The 17,244-nt window shown below is 36.3% G+C and overlaps 2 protein-coding genes across 5 annotated transcripts in view; both read right to left on the reverse strand.

Moving 5' to 3' along the window:
• Positions 1 to 17,244, reverse strand: part of LOC126829413 (uncharacterized) — a 33,287-nt gene that overhangs the window by 5,316 nt on the left and 10,727 nt on the right. Inside the window, exon 1 of one of the 4 annotated variants that reach the window (XM_050559334.2) lies at positions 2,456 to 2,817. The exons of 1 other annotated variant lie outside the window; for it this stretch is intronic. The gene's annotated coding sequence lies outside the window, so the exon portion shown is untranslated. 2 more of the 4 variants (XM_050559328.2, XM_050559310.2) reach the window with 2 other exon arrangements.
• On the reverse strand, positions 7,000 to 8,342 carry LOC126809527 (5-hydroxytryptamine receptor). Its single transcript, XM_050534158.2, has one exon. The coding sequence runs from the start codon at positions 8,340 to 8,342 to the stop codon at positions 7,011 to 7,013; it is 1,332 nt and encodes a 443-aa protein (XP_050390115.1). The 3' UTR covers positions 7,000 to 7,010.

Below are 17,244 nucleotides of genomic sequence, written 5' to 3' on the forward strand. Positions count from 1 at the left end.
GTGAGGATTTAAGTGCGGAAACATTATTGAACGGGCAAAATTCTCCTCGCCAGCAATACGTTAAACTCATTCATTCGCTTTCCATTTCCTCTGTTTGTAGTGAATGCATGATTACAATATCATACATTAAACAAATAAACATAAAACATGAAAAAAGAAATCAAACAAGACAATCAACAGGATAACACAGACATTTCAAGGCACCAGAGAAATATCAAATCAAGTTCAGATCTAGTTTAGACCAGTGTCAGAGTAATCAAATTGGTCAGATCAATATGGAGTGGAAGAAATCGAAAGTACAAAATAAAACGAACCGAAATTTAGATTGGTCTTTAATCATATTGATCGTATATGATTGGGAAACACATTAACTGAACACAGTTTTTATGGGAAACAATCACTGGTTTATTCTAAAAGCACGACGTTTCGACAAGTATCCCCTTATCGTTATCATTGTGCTTGATAACATTAAGAGGATCGACAAGTGCTTTTAGAATAAACCAGTGATTGTTTCCCATAAAAACTGTGTTCTGTTAATATTAGAATTAGTCTAATCCATACACCTTATGATTTCCGTTATTCTTACTTTACCTCTACTCCTAAAATATCAGCGAAAGATTTAGTCATAACATCCAAACTATCACCTCTATCCAAAATAAGCTCTACCCATGACAAGGTGTGCTATTTTTATTGTCGATTCATATCAATTTCCATTACAAAAACATTCACACGGTTATTTTCTATCCAATGAAAATTGTTTCTATGAGACAGTGCTCGAGAGTGTAACGCTTTTCCGTGAGCATCTTTGTATAAATGTGTGGACACATCATTCATCAGAAATGAATAAATATACATTTATGTCCGGCTTATCTAACTCAAACCGACAAATCACGCGTCATAAATTATTAATATGTGTGTTTCCGTGAATATAATGCTTAATAATATACAGAGAGTGTACGAAAGGCATCCTGATTTTTCAGAGTGGGTTTTTCCTTAACCACAGAGAAGGAAGGTATTGCGGACGTGTCACGCCTTTGTTTGACATTAACTTTGTTTATGACATTAACAAATGCGCTGCGGTTTAGACCATTGTTTGGTCTATTTACTTTATATATTAAAAATAAACAACTGTATGAATCAGTGTTATGTCTATTTTCTAGTGTCATCAAAAATAAAGATGTTTCAAGCCAAGTCCCCACTTGTCGCGGGGTATGCACATAAGGGACTGACATAAACGTTGTCTACTTGTTCGTATAGGACGAAAAATTAGGCTCAGTGTACATATTGAGATATAGACGTAAAAGAAATTGTTTTTTTCCCAATAGGTCGGTAGACCGATACACTTTAATCAGAACAATACATTCCCGCTTACACCACATTTCACATATCACCATAGTAAATCCTTAAACATGTTTTAGTCTCCGAAAAACCTAGATAAAGTTTCGATGAACCATCCAAACATCAATGTATGCCATTATCAATGCCAAATTATTGTTAATCGTGTATTATCTGTTTATACCGAAGTTTACCAAAATTACTGATAAGATAAACTTCTTTCACCTCTTCGACCTTCTAAACTTATATTTATCTGGCATTATGTTATTTGCAAGATCCATGAAAAATATAAACTCCAAAGCCCACATTAATTTTAACCTCTTAATTATTACAAAGCGTTGAGGATTAAGTCTGACCCTTAACCCTTAAAGCTTAGCACCACCATTGGCTGTTAGACCAGTGTCCGTCTAATCAAAATAAATGTATGCAATTAAAATTTAAACTTTATTTAACGTCTCTTAAAGTATCCAGAATGGTTTTGGCTAACTAGACAGTAGACTCCGATATTGGCCAAATTGAAATAAGAATAGGCCTAGCACAGCTGTCTGGACAAAATACCTCTAATGGCACATTGCATGGCGAATCGGCAAGGTAAAAAAGAGTCTAAGGTAACTACTTGACGTAGCAATGGTAAATGGCCGCATATCGCTCGTTACCATGGCTTTAGACAGATGCAAACCAGTATGCCTATTGTGTTCTTTGTAACGCCTGCCTTACAAACTCTTTTAAATAGACATAATTCGACAAAAATATATTTAAATCTTAATTCTCATTTACCTTAATAAATAATATATAACGAGAAATTTCCACATCGTTCAGTTATTGCAAATTCAATCTTGGAGATTTTCCTGATCGTATATACATTACAAATTCTTTATGCGAAACATTTCATGGGGGCGAAACATCCACTAGGATGACGTGAATGTTTGCTTAGTCGAATATTGTCTCGGTAACCTCAGTTCAGCAAAACAGATTTACAGTAAATCACACTTTGGAAGCACCTTGATCATATCCAGACGGTGGGTAGCTCCTCCTGGTTTCTGCAGCATTCCATAATTGGAACGATTTGTTAGGCCGTAGTACGAATGAGCCTCTATGTATATAATTTGAAACACTGTACCTGCACAAAAATAAATATACAGCTGTCATTTAGTTTCCCAGCGATAGTTTCGTACATCTATTTACTGCATAAGTTCAGCCAACTCGTTAGGGATCGCATATTCTCATCAGCTAAACTGTCATGGATTAACTGTTCGCGAGTGTAGGCGTGTCAGGTGTTCCCCACTGACAACAAAAATTAAGAATTCGTAAACAAAACCTAGGTTGGAGAGATTTCTAAACATGAAGCTTAATTAAAAACAAGCGTAGTCACTCGATCACTATTAGCAGCCCCGGGGTAATTAATTACACTGTGGTCTTTACATAGGGTTTGGTCGTCTTATTCACATTGCAATAAGCTCCATTTATTTACACTGAATGCTTCCCATTGTGACCACCTGTTTTGGCTATTTCAATTGTATAAAACAACATGGGGTTAGCACTTCACTGGTAAGATCTTGATTGCTAATCCGACCTGTTAAAAGGGTTGTGACACGAAATTTGATTTGGATGTAAGCAGACGTTTAACGTCTCTCTAAACAATTTGATATCAACTCTAATAGAATCTTGTTTTTAAAGATTTACAGATAAGCACAAAAATATATGACTGAGATTAAGTTCTTCTATGAATCTTCCTAATGATTTAATATTTGCTTGTCCACTTGATGTTGGCTAATCAATCATTCGCACGTGAGATCATGGTTACTGGTTTAACAGTACAGTTCAAAGCGTGTTCAGCAGAGCAAGGATTTCTCCCTAAACTGTCTCATTGGCGTTCACTTCCCATCAAAGGCTGACCACAAATCACTTGTTCTATTATGAGGCATTTCAACTTAGACACCAAATTTGTCTGCGATATCACCCAAGGTGAAAGCGGACGTAAAACCCCTACTAGAAGAAGACATCAATTGTCGGACCTAAATTCTCTACTAGAAGAAGACATCATTTGTCGGACGTAAAAGTCTACAAACGAACGAACGTGACATCAAGTCTAGTCTTATCATACTTACAATATATTATAAGGTAGATAAATGCTTCAATAAATAAAAATTACTTCCAGGTCAGGTGCTAAATGGACTGTTGTATAAACGCCTAATTACAGGTTAGTCTATTAGAGTACTTCAAATAGATATAATTAAGCATCAAAAGTAAGTAAGACTCGACGGTCATTAATTTATCTATTGTGGGCTTACTAGACAATATGACCTTCCTGGTTATTATCTTGATTGCAGATAAAAATACATTTTAAGTGTCTAGTGAAATGAAATGGGGTTTAATGTCCTATTGTTCTGCTGCGACTGGGATAATGAAGACAGGTGTTCGTTATAAACTGCACACGGGACCTCGGTGTTTCTTACCATCCGAACGGCTAGCCATTGTCCTCGCCAGGACTTCCTTTCTGCATCACTGGCAAGGGAAAACCACGTTGGAAAATCCCGTGAAATTTGTCGACCAGGTTAGTGACTTAGCGTCTTACACACTGAGCCACCGCGGCTCCTTTAGAGTGTCTAACACATTTTTGCCAGAATAGCGGCGCTATAGCTTACTCTTATTCCAACAATCAATTGTTCCTTATATGCATGTCAACGTGTACACGGGAACTCGGTTTTCGTCCCACCCTCCACGTGACCCATGGCGCTAAAAATAGCTATGTTCGGTTCAATCAAACCGTGCTGAATCTAAGAGAACTGTAATTATTCTTCAGACATAAAGTTTTAACAAAATGCAACCATAAATTGACAACAAGCGAAGCAGACTTCCATATTAGTTCATTGCCCCGCTAATAGACATAATAGACACAAGGAATCAACTCCAATTTACAGAAGAAAAGGGCCCGTCAAACAAATCACAAGGCTTTAGAATTACAGTATACAAGTCAGTCACACACCCGAACAAATTGCCGGTGTTGTGCGCTGTTCTCGCCGCCCCCCCCCCCCCCGCCGTGCAGCACTGACAAGGGAAAACTCCCGGGAAAATTTATTGGCCATACTCACTGAACCACCAAGACTCACTTAGACTGTCTACGCATGACCAAGCCCAATGAGAGGGGGTGCAGCGGCTACATTGCCCCTGGACCCATGAAATCCCAAGGGACCCATACATATTTAATATATTTTGTGTACGTCGGTATGGTCGGTATTCGTGCCACAGAACCTCCGACCCGATCCCCAACTTTGATAATATATTTTAGTGTATTTTATGGTCTTTCTGCCCTTGCACGAGTGTGTGTCCACCGGCACATAGAAATTACCTAATTATGCTCATGGGAACATCTCTTTAAGAGATTCCAATATTCGTGAATAACACCCTCGTGTTTATTGTTTGGTTTTTTTTGAGTACTATTGTTATTTTTGATATGTTCTGATATTAAAAAAATATTTTATTTTTAGAAGGATACTTGATACAGGGCAGTCCCATTGACTCCTAATAAAACACAGCAAAACAACACTATAAATTTCACAGCATGACATGTTTCATGATAAGGGGACATTAAAATGCTCTTTAAAATTTCCATATCAGTAATCAACTGCACAATTTACATGTTCTATCATGCATAGTTTTGTATTTATTTATATCTACTGACTTCATATACATTTAGAAATAATGCTTCTACATAACAAAATCGTTAATCAATTACATTACATGAAAATAGGTTGACGCATCCTTATTATTTGTAGATACCAATAACATAAATCGACTGTCTGAATGTCTGTTTGATAAATTCAAGGTGACAATATCAATTCACCATGTTGAACGCAGGTGGAGCGTATAACCGCTAATAATCTATATTATTATGTCATTTTAGTTCTGTTTATTCAGTTTATGACTCTGTAAAGCGCATTCTGTGCGTTGACGACAGCATAAGAATAATCTCGACCTTGACTAGACATCCTATCAAATGTGATCACCCAAGATTTTCAAAAGATTTTGCTGAATTTGCAATATAAGGGGTTTTGATTGGTATGTTGATCTGGGGTCGATCAATTACAAAATGTCTTTAAAGTTAGATACGGCAGAGTAAACCTAAATAAATTAGTGTATATTTTTAATTAGTCCGTCTTTCAAGGTTCCAGGGGAGTGGATGGTCGAATGGTTAGCGCGTGCGCGCTACATCATAAGGTTTGTCATTGAGTCAACTGGCGTGGTTTCGATTCCCCGGTTCTACGTGACAAGGAGTAGGGTCGTCTTCCAACCTTGTGGGTTTTTTTCTGGGTCCTCCGGTTTCCTCCCACTGATAAAAGACCCCTACGCGCAAGAGAATTATTGAAATAAAATTGAACCAAATGTTAGTCCCGAAATAACCTAGTTTGTGTCGAGTGGACGTTAACCCCCATCTCTCTCTTCCTCTCTCTCTCTCTTGATATGCCAATCGTCACCCGGAACACAATTCTACCTATGCTTTAGTAAATGAATCCAAAAGCAACATATTGGTTATAATGTAAAGTATGGTAGGCCAATGCAGTAGATCCTAAGGTACAATCAGATAGATATATGCCAATATGAAAATACCCAATAGTTAAGCAATTTCGGGGGTTCTAGAAAAAATAAACACACCTTGTGGAATATAGCAAATGATAATGTCTGATTGGGATAGGACGAAGATTGCCCCACTACCAGTAGTAATATTGGTCATGTTACATGTACATAGTTCCCACCATGGCCTCTGTCAGCGACCACATGTTTTACACGGTAGATGTGATCTCTGTTAGTCACCATATGATTGCCCTGGTAATCATATAATTTATAATTTAAGTCATTTGTTAAATTAGTGTTAAAGTCCTTTTATAATTCGAATAACTTATGGGAAATACACTAATAGACCGAAATTCACAACAATAGAAGATAAATGTTATACCTTTTGATTCAACCAATCTCCCATTTCAATTATCTGGGTTGTTTTTACAAATATTCACAATGTCAGAAGAAGCATGGTAGGCCAATGCAGTAGATCCTAAGGTACAATCAGATAGATATATGCCAATATGAAAATACCCAATAGTTAAGCAATTTCGGGGGTTCTAGAAAAAATAAACACACCTTGTGGAATATAGCAAATGATAATGTCTGATTGGGATAGGACGAAGATTGCCCCACTACCAGTAGTAATATTGGTCATGTTACATGTACATAGTTCCCACCATGGCCTCTGTCAGCGACCACATGTTTTACACGGTAGATGTGATCTCTGTTAGTCACCATATGATTGCCCTGGTAATCATATAATTTATAATTTAAGTCATTTGTTAAATTAGTGTTAAAGTCCTTTTATAATTCGAATAACTTATGGGAAATACACTAATAGACCGAAATTCACAACAATAGAAGATAAATGTTATACCTTTTGATTCAACCAATCTCCCATTTCAATTATCTGGGTTGTTTTTACAAATATTCACAATGTCAGAAGAAGCATCATATTACAACAATAAAATATCACACCAATAAAAGATGAATGGTATACCTTTTGATTCAGACGACCTTCCATTTAAATTATCTGGGTTGTTTTTACAAATATTCACAATATCAGAATAATCATTATTACAACAATAAAACATCACACCAAAACGATATTTACTTTAACTGCAATCATAAATTCTGCTTGGTCTACAACAAGTCGGACTTTTGAACATAGCCGCCACTGCTCGACTGAACTGTGGGTTCAGAAAACCATAAATAATTGGATTAACGGCAGAGTTCACAAAATAGGACCGTAAGAACAGGTTATAAGCTGCAAGAGAAGATCCACGGAGATGGTGATCAAACCCTTTGTTGAAGATACTGGAAAAAGTCATCGCTAGATATGGTAGATAACTCAGCACGAACACGATGGTCACCAGAAAAACAATTACAGTTGTGCGATTTTCTTCTCCAAGTTTACCCTTAGCGCCTCTATCAGCTCCACGCAAGTCATTGGTTTTGGGACGAACGGACGATATGCTTTTTCGGAGATCAGCCGTTCCATGACTGTCCATTTCCATAAGAGTAGTGTCAGTAGGTTCATCGTCACTTATAACTGAATTGCGGTGATCTGCCCGGTTTTCGACAGAATCTCTGTTAACTTCCCCCGAGTTACCCGAAGATGCACTTGGCTTTATCCATGGATCATCAGTTTGCATTGATGTAGTCGGGGAAATCTCGTTTGGCTTATCCGATTGCGTAGAAGTTGCAGATGTCCCGACCGTCTCTAGAGTTGAGAACTTCACAGTAAATGCTACCGTTGTACGAGCTTTGTCCATGATCTCTTTTTGTCTTTTCACCTTCCTATAGATTTTAGCATATAGTACAATGAACACAATGGTAAATGAAACGAAGCCCACAAAAAGAATGGAGTTGAAGATTAAAGGATAACTGGTTCCTTTCATTGCATCACTTGTGGAACAATCTTTCCCAAATAACCCAAGTATTTTGGTATCTGCGGAACGCGTACCATAAATAAAGATAGTCGGCCAGGATACCAGAATAGCTATCGTCAAAGATATCAGTACTGTCGTTTTAGCCTCCCGAATGGTCATTTGCCGTCCAAAGGGTCGACACACTTTGATATAGCGATCTACAGCTATGGCAACTAGTGTTAGAATTGACCACAGAGAACACAGGCTATTGACGAATCTGAACAATTTGCAAGCAAACTCAGACTCAAAGGTATAATGGAAGCGCATATCAGCTATCTCTGTGGGCATTCCTATGGAACAAATAAGCAAATCTGAAGCAGCTAAGCACAAAATCATGATATTCTGAGTTCCTGCTTTCAGCCGTCTCGCGAAAATAAAACACACCAGACCATTGCCAAGCAAACCCATCACCATTAGTATCCCAACAAACAAAATGGCAGGCAACAGCGTCATAGCTTTCTGATCACTAAGATCACGCAAACGTTCTTCGTGGGTTAAATTCAGCTGAGATGTCATGGTGGAGGTTGCTGAGATTTGGGGAAGTCCAAACCAATGTAGAAATTTAACGTAATAGTGTACTGGATTTCACGCTCAATCTTGAGATTTGTTACAGGAATGTATTAAAGATCTACAGGATATGTTTATGGATTTCAAGCACTATCTACACATTTAATCTTAGCTCTTATGAAATAATACATGTAATGTCCATAGATGACGTTGACATCTACAAAATATCATTATAAAGATTTGTAGTGGTATCTCTGTCTAATGATAAAAAGTCAGAAATATACCGATGGAAAATACGTAAAAGCATCTCACACATTGTTAAAGTTTCCAAGAAGATGTCGGATTCTGATTTGATAGATAAAAAAAAATGGATAAGTTTTCCCTCGGACTGAAGATCACAGCTACAATTGTGCAACATTTCGTATATCAGTGCATGCATTTTCAATGACAGGCAACACACAGACTTGGAATAGATTTTTAAACCACTAATCTTATGGTAAACCAGATAGAGTTACTCAGTTTGAGAGGATAATCCCAATTAAGCAAACAGTATCTTCCACAGCTATTAATTTGTCCGGTTATTTTGTCTCATATTATGGCATTTTCAAGGAGAGCAGCATTGATTTCTATTATTTTTAAATCAATGAAGTCGCCTTAATTGAATACCAGGCATTAGAAATTTACTGTCAGATACGAATTCCTTTTCAGTCAACAATTTCTTCCAAATCTAGAATAGTATGTCAATGAGACGAGAATTCTATTAAGCAAACTGTCTTTTCCACAGATAATTTTCTACTGCTATTTTGGTTTTCTCATACACTATGACTTTTTTCAGGGCGACAGAATCCAGACTGTTTATAAATAATAATCACCGATGAGTTGTACGCCAGAAAGTTAATAGCAACACATGACGAGATGAACATGCAATTAAGCACACAACCATATGTCAACGACTTGATATTTTAAACTGTCTTTTAAAACTTGTATAATCAGTTCACTGTCAAAACGCAAATTAGTTAGATTATTTCCTTATTGATTTTAAGACTCCGAACAACTTATGATTATACCTAATATAATAATGTCCATTGAGTATAAAGTGGCGAGTGTCAGTATTATCACGCACAAGCAGGCTATGCTCCTTTCCCCAATTGATCTTTTGTATTTAGAATATCCATTTAAATTGTAATGGCAATTGTTGAAGTTACCATACACCGATAGAGTAAACTCTGCTCTATCCATGGATTATCCGTCTTGTTGATTTAAATGCACAACGTCCATTGAGTTTGAAAAGACGAGTGCTGGAATAACCACACACAAATTGTGCATGCTCTTTAGGGCTGCATTACAGCCCCCAAAACAATCTGTTTCACAGGGGTATTACGAAACCCTTCTTATACCTCTGTATAAGATGACTGACCTTTATAAGTTCAAGTATGCCTTCTACACGTGACGTCACATCACACATCGTCGATTATTTGCTGGATGGCGCGGGTATTGTTTACATAAGACGCCGTAGCGTAAACTGGTCCGGACAGAATTGTGCCTTTACCCATTTTATATACCAATTTACACCAAGTAGGAAATATTTTTAATCCAGATAAAACTTCAAACACCTTTATCTATTGTTTTTATATTTAACAAAATGTTCTAGAATTTAGTTTGCAGAAGGCTAATAGTTAATTTTGTGAGCAAATTAACCCGCACCGATGTCATCCCTTGAGATATTGGCACACACATCCTTTGTCTTGTGTATACGTTCTTATATTATTATACGTGGCATGAGGTAAAACAAAATCACCATATTTCACGTAGCGATCTCTCAGTCAAATCGACCATGTCTTGTTGTAAATAGGTCGGGGGATAGCCTTGAGCCATTGGCTGTTGCTTTACAATGTTTGCGGCACTGTAAACCTTAATGACATGTCACTTTAACATCAAGATTTATCAAAACAAAAGGGGCTTTATAGTTGCCAAGACCGTTATCATGAGAAATGATAAAGTATGATGATTTAGCCCAATGTAATATTGTCCTTAGAACGAAAGTGACTTACAAATTTGCTTACCAAAAAGACACTTACTTTGGGTCTTTGGATCGCCTTGATCACAATTTTTCTCACCATGGGGTCAACCCCTGACGAATATGTACTTGTTGCGCATGTACACGTAGCAAATATAAATAAGTGTGTAAGTGATGTCATCGAGTTATATCATCCGTATTTTGATGTAATTCGAGTCTACCTGATATTTGTCAGTTTGCTACTACAGAGAGTTTAACAAGTTTAAGTTAACAATTTGAAGATGTTCCCTACCATGTTGTGGAACTAGAAGTGTTTGAATTTCAGTCAAATATTACGACAAGCAATTTAATTGCTGCACCTGTAAACCTGCTTTGTTTTATCACCTGCATGTTAATGTATTGTGTCACACCATTGGTACTGCATTGGTTGACTTGTTCGTACACTTGATCGAAAATACCTTTTAATATAATTTGAAATTATATTATACCACTAGCTGTAAATATTGACGAGTTTGGTACATCATCCAGGGTATTCGTTCCCATTCTTGTACAGTGCCCTAAATATGTCGTTGTTGGGGAAATTCACATATTTTTACTTTGAGTTGGGGAAAGCTTTATGGCGTTTACGCTTCGCCTATGTTATTTAGGTGATTTGCAACTAACATGGTTATTGTATATCGATGTTGACGTATGCAATGTGATGGCTTAACAAACCGAATTAATCTGTCGTTCTTGACTCTTTAATATCACGGCCTCTTTAAAAAACAAATGTCTTTTCCTCAACTTAGTCTTTAATCTCTAAAAATAAATTGCTCGTATTTAGCTAGATAATAAATCACCGTATCATATTTGAAGTGCATGATCTAATTTTTATGTTTTTCATAATTCAGTTTTAATTAACTTCGACTTAATACAGTCGCACCTTGTTCCCTACTCTGATTTTAGATATGTGAAAAATCATAATTCAGTTTTAATTAACTTCGACTTAATACAGAGTCGCACCTTGTTCCCTACTCTGATTTTAGATATGTGAAAAAGAGATGGCTTATCATTGATGTCATCATGCTTATTCACTTTATTGAACACCTCATACCACATATATTATAAACATTTTTATGTTTCTTTGGTATATGTTTCTCATTTATTTAAGAGTTCACATAGCTAAGACATTTTCCGTATACTGTTGTGGTTAGATATGAATGGATTATTAATTCATGCTTATCGTAATATCTTAAGGCCTGGGGCTATGCTCGTTATGGATTGAATAAAAATCGAATAAACTGGTGCACCTGTATCGGGTCGTGTACGTTCATATTTAATAGCGTTTCCAGCACATTCATTACGTTTTGATCCACCCCGAGGCGAGCAAAGTTAGGCTACTGAGCTAAAATGTCCAAAATAAATTTGACTTCAAGCAATTCGTTAAGTTTAATATGTTCTATAAATAAAACGGATGGGTGCGTAGACATGCTTAAATAATACTGTTTGATAGATATGCTCATAGCTTGAATATGACGGAATAAAACTAAGTATGTGTCCTCCTTATAAACCACCTAATGGCACAAGGTAACACGATTAACTATGTCTATTATACTACTATATTTAAACAAATTGGCTAGAACACCTGATTCCACTTCTAGTTTACACCAGAAAGTCTGGTGGCTAACACTTTTAGTGTGTTATTAAATTAGAGAGAAATGTGTCAAAAATTAAATTCACCTTTAGCACGACACCCTTCACTATATTTAAGGGGGGAGAGAGAGAGAGAGAGAGAGAGAGAGAAATGGGGTTTAACGTCCACTCGACACAGACTAGGTCATTTCGGGACTAACATGGTTTTAATTTTATTTCAATAATTCGCTTGCGCATAGGGGTCTTTAGCAGTGGGAGGAAACTGGAGGACCCGGAGAAAACCCACGAGGTTGGCGGGCAACCCTACTCCTTGTCACGTACAACCGGGATTCGAAACCACGCCAGTTGACAGGCCTCGTGATACAGCGCGCGCGTGCTAACCATTCGCCCACCCCCACATTTAAGGAGATATATGGCACAGCATTGCTTGTTGTAATAACTATGTAAATGTCTCAAACAAATTATAAAATGACGTCCAGTTTTCTAGTTCTGGGAAGCGTAATCATATTCCATCCCATGTACGGCATAAGATAAATATGCATAAGGTATACTTTTCCCTACCTTTTCCCTAACTCAGTATTTTTCATTCAAAATTAAAAACATGAATTAGAATTCAATATATTGGTCAGTTTCAATTAATATTGATAGGTTATCTAGCCGTGCAAATATAGAATCCAAATATCCAATATTTAAGACACAATTAACATTTTATAATCACTACACGAATCATGTATTATATAGTTTCGGATGTCATTTTGTAATGAACAAATAAAAATATATCCTACAAGACAATGTGAAAGTAATTAGTAAAGGCTGATTCACAAACAACAAAATAATTATAAGCAAGCGTGTAGGATGGACTAAGCAGGCATACATGATTGCCGTTTATTTTGAACTGTTCGCGTATTTCACCGAACATAATTGATTAGAAATTACAATAATATTTCTTTTCAAAAATGGAATATAAATCACTGCTTTTAGAACCATTTTCGTCTATTTCAAAGTTAAAAGAATAGAGCCATACGCCCTTAAAACTAGTTATTAACTGATATAAAACATTTAAATTTCTTGCTAAGGGATACAATGATTGAAAAGCATGTAGTCTTTTCTGCCAAATGCATAAAAAAAAATCGGTTTTAAATATATCGCTACGGTATTTGACAAAGAAACTATACATGATTAAAGCAATTACATGCTGGAATGTGAAAAACTTATTTTTGTCTTTTTTTTAGGCAGAATTCAAGATTTTTTCCAGTCAGAAAATAGAACAGTTAGATGGCCACGCAACCGAGCGGGGTGACATATTTTTGGACTATATAACACTCTAGCTAAACCATTAAAGACTGGCCTTCAAATTACCTGTCGTTTAGTAAATATCTAAATACATGGCTTTTATTAAAACGGGTTGTCCCTTATGGAGAATGCGGAAAACTACCCCATGTAAAAGGGGTTCAAAATGACGTTACGTGCCCTTGTCAATAAAGTGCAGTAAAATTCATAGAAGTCAACAATAACAGTGAATATTATAACGTGACGAAATGACAATGACGATGCATTCAGATATAATAATTTAACTCTCCTCGAAAATATCTCTTTCAATGCAGTTCAATAGAAGTATAATTTTAATGTGAGATTACGAGTAAAATGAATTAAATATGGGATTAAATTCAAACTTCAGAGGTTGTTACAATAATCATATATACATACCCATATCCCTATAATACAGATAAAGAAAGTAGCCTGAAAAGACGGCCTTCATATACCATTGGTTTTGCCAGCACTTGAGTTTTTATGACAAAATGTGGATTATGCATGAACTATTTACCACTAATAATAGGGTTTTTGCGTTGGTTTGAATAAAGCTCTTCTCTATTTTTGGGATTCGAAATGAAATGAAATGAAATGTGGTTTTAATATAGCTAAATCTCTACATCAATATTATCCATAATCTTCAACATTAATACACGAATTAGAATTTAAAGATGGTCCAGTTCAATCAATAGTAATGTTGTTGGATCCCCATGACAGTATGGTCTCCTAATATCCAATATTTATATTAAGCCACAATTAACATATTAATATCAGTCTGCAGGATCGTTTATCTATGGTCTCGAGTGCCATTTGTAATGTGGCGCCTTAATGAACAGGTCAAACATCAACGCAGAAGTGAAATGATGGTCCAGTTCAATCAATATAGCAATGTTGTTAGATCCCCATGACAATATGGACTCCTAATATCCAATATTTATATTAAGCCACATTTAACATATTAATATCAGTCTGCAGGATCGTTTCTCTATGGTCTCGAGTGCCATATTGTAATGCGGCGTCTTGATGAACGAGGCAAAACATCAAAGCAGAAGTGAAATGTAATACCGTATTTCCGTTGTAGCCTAGACGAGCCAGGCGCAAACGATTGCCGCTCAATTTGGACTGCTCAGGTATTTTGTATGATTAGAAATTACAATAAACAATTTAAAGAATTGAATTTATACATTCCTATTACATTAGTATGTGCTTTTCGATCAATTGTCGTCCAGTTTAGGTTCTAAAGAATAGAGGTTTAATTCCTTTAACGTCCTAATTTACTGCACCACCCGCGATTCGAACCCTAGCCATTATCCTTTAACAACAAAACTACTGCCATAGTTATGCGAGTACGACCAGGAAGTTGTAGTTTAATAATATTCCAGACAACTTGCTGAACCTACGGTAAAAAGACAATTTTGACTAGATCGATTTACATTTTCTTATGTCAGTTAATAATCCTATTGTGCTTTGTTAACAATAAAACTCCACGAAGCGTCTAAATTTCTAAATTAATATTCAAACTTTAGGCAGTTTTTTACGATTTGTATTCATTTAACAACATTCAAATTCATTTTCCTGTCATTGCCGAGAGATCATAAAATATATTAGCTCAAACCGATGAATATGAAATCAGGGGATCCCCCCTATATTTCCATTTATTTGCAATCTTTATGGGGGTATTCATTTCAAGATAAATTTTTCAACCCGAATTAAAATTTAACATTTCAACACAACAAAAACAGCAATATAAAATATGATAGGGGGACATCTTCGTTCATTTTGACACTAACAGATGATCATGTTTTCTATTGTGAAGTAAGGAATGCTAGGAAAGAATTTTGTCCAGGCAGTGGCGTTTCCGCCTAATCGTCATCAAATTGTCAAGGGGGTTCTTTCAAATTCTGGCCAGTGTGTACATGGGAAAACCTCGGTTTATTGGATTATCCGAATGACTAGCCTCAAAGGTGCTAGTTGGGAATCGGGATTGAAAATTTCCAAAGTTCCTCTCAAACCACGCCGCGTTTCGAACCTGGAGTATTCTAGTCAAGTGCTAAGTTTCCCGATCACTCGTGTACTTTTGAGTGCTCGTAAAAGAACCTTGAAGAATTGGAATCGATAGGCGTAAACGTCTGTCCGTGCAAAATTATCCTCCTTTGGTTAGCACACGTAACCGAGGGTGAGTCTCAAAATTACCGAATTTAAACCCCATTCCTATCCCTTCGTTTAAATTTAGCCTCATCTGGTCAGATTTAAAATGTAGTCACATATTTTACAATACATGTTTGTAGTATGGGGTCGAACTCTATAATACATGTTCATAGTATGGGGTCGAACCCTACAATACATGTTCATAGTATGGGGTCAAACCGTACAATACATGTTAATAGTATGGGGTCGAACCCTACAATACATTTTCATAGTATGGGGTCGAACCCCACAATGACATTTAGTGTGGTACCACTCGTTTGACCGATACCGTCAACAATAACACCCGTTTAACAGACACCGTCAACAATTACATCCGTTTGACATACACTGTCAACAATAACATGTTGCTATTTAAATATTTTTTACTTGTCACTCAGACGCTTGACAGACAACGCGACATTTAGAGGCACCTACATACGTAATTAGCCCTAATTACTTTCTAATATTAATAGATCTGTCATTATGTAACCCTGGGGCTAGACATACGCTATTTGAATAAAATATTTACAAATGCTCGTACGAAAAATCCTATATACAAAAACGATCCCATTAATGGAATACTCACGCGTAAGCTTAAAAACAATTAATAAACATCCGTGGTTTCATGGATGATCCGAAGGATAGCGCAAAAGTCATTTATAAATTGTGATGACCTACGGGTGTCGTTCACGAGGTAGTTACATTTGGGTAGTCCGTATAGCTATAAATCGCATTTTTTTCATTCAGCCATTTTTTCAAAAACCATAAAATAAGTAAAATATACAATTTCATCACACTGACGCATGAGCGATAAAAACAACATCGAAGTCATCAGCCGCTAGGCCTTTTGATATTTTTAAGGTAAGTCTTGTATACACTTCATAACCCCTATATATACCTATGTATTGTAAGGTTAAGGGGATGGTATATGCATAAGGTCACAATAGACAACCTTGGTTAGATGTTATCTTATTGTAACCAATATATTACTTACTATCCCGGCTATGTTATTGTTAGTATGTAAACAAGCATTACAGGGTTAAGAACGATGACCTTTGTAAGTTGATCCTACGTATTGGGTACAGGCTTTTCATAATTTGGGGGCATCCAGCGTACCCGAAGAACCTTATCACACACACACACAAACCTCGAGATCGTCTCGCATAGATAACAGGTCTTATGGTCGGCATATTACAGTTTTTACGATAATATGGATTAATGGGAAATTAAAACGAAACGAAGTATTACTGATACACGCAAGTACCGTAGACATATAGCAGTTTGTCGTAGACAGTCTTGCGAAATTTTCACTGTGAATTAAGATAACTAACAAATAACATAATTATTACGTCCAACCCCTATTAAATTCTAAAACAATTCTTTTTTAAATTATTCAAAAAAAATAAAGGTGTTAGAGGTATATCTTGATAAAAATATTTCCCTATTTTTTTGTAAATGGGAACGTATAAAATAGAACGCGATGGCGTAAAAATAGTAAAAGGCACCAATTCCACCCGGGTCAGTTTGTGTTTCTATCTGTCCGATGTAAACAATGCATGTGTTACCGACACCGTATGATGTGACGTCACACACAGACCTATATTACACATAAACTTTAACACGCATTATGCAAGACCTAAATCTGCCTATTGCAGGTCATTCTTTAAGCCTGAAATGTTATCTAATCTATTTATTAGACATTAATTAACCTATCCAGACCATAATCAACTCTAGATGGCATCGCTAGCCTGCGATCTTTAGTGG

The sequence above is a fragment of the Patella vulgata genome, chromosome 1, assembly GCF_932274485.2.
Source record: "Patella vulgata chromosome 1, xgPatVulg1.2, whole genome shotgun sequence".
NCBI classification, from domain to species: domain Eukaryota; kingdom Metazoa; phylum Mollusca; class Gastropoda; family Patellidae; genus Patella; species Patella vulgata.

Excerpts from the sequence above, each read along its gene's own strand:
- LOC126809527 (XM_050534158.2), bottom strand. The coding sequence starts at position 8,342 with ATGACATCTCAGCTGAATTTAACCCACGAAGAACGTTTGCGTGATCTT.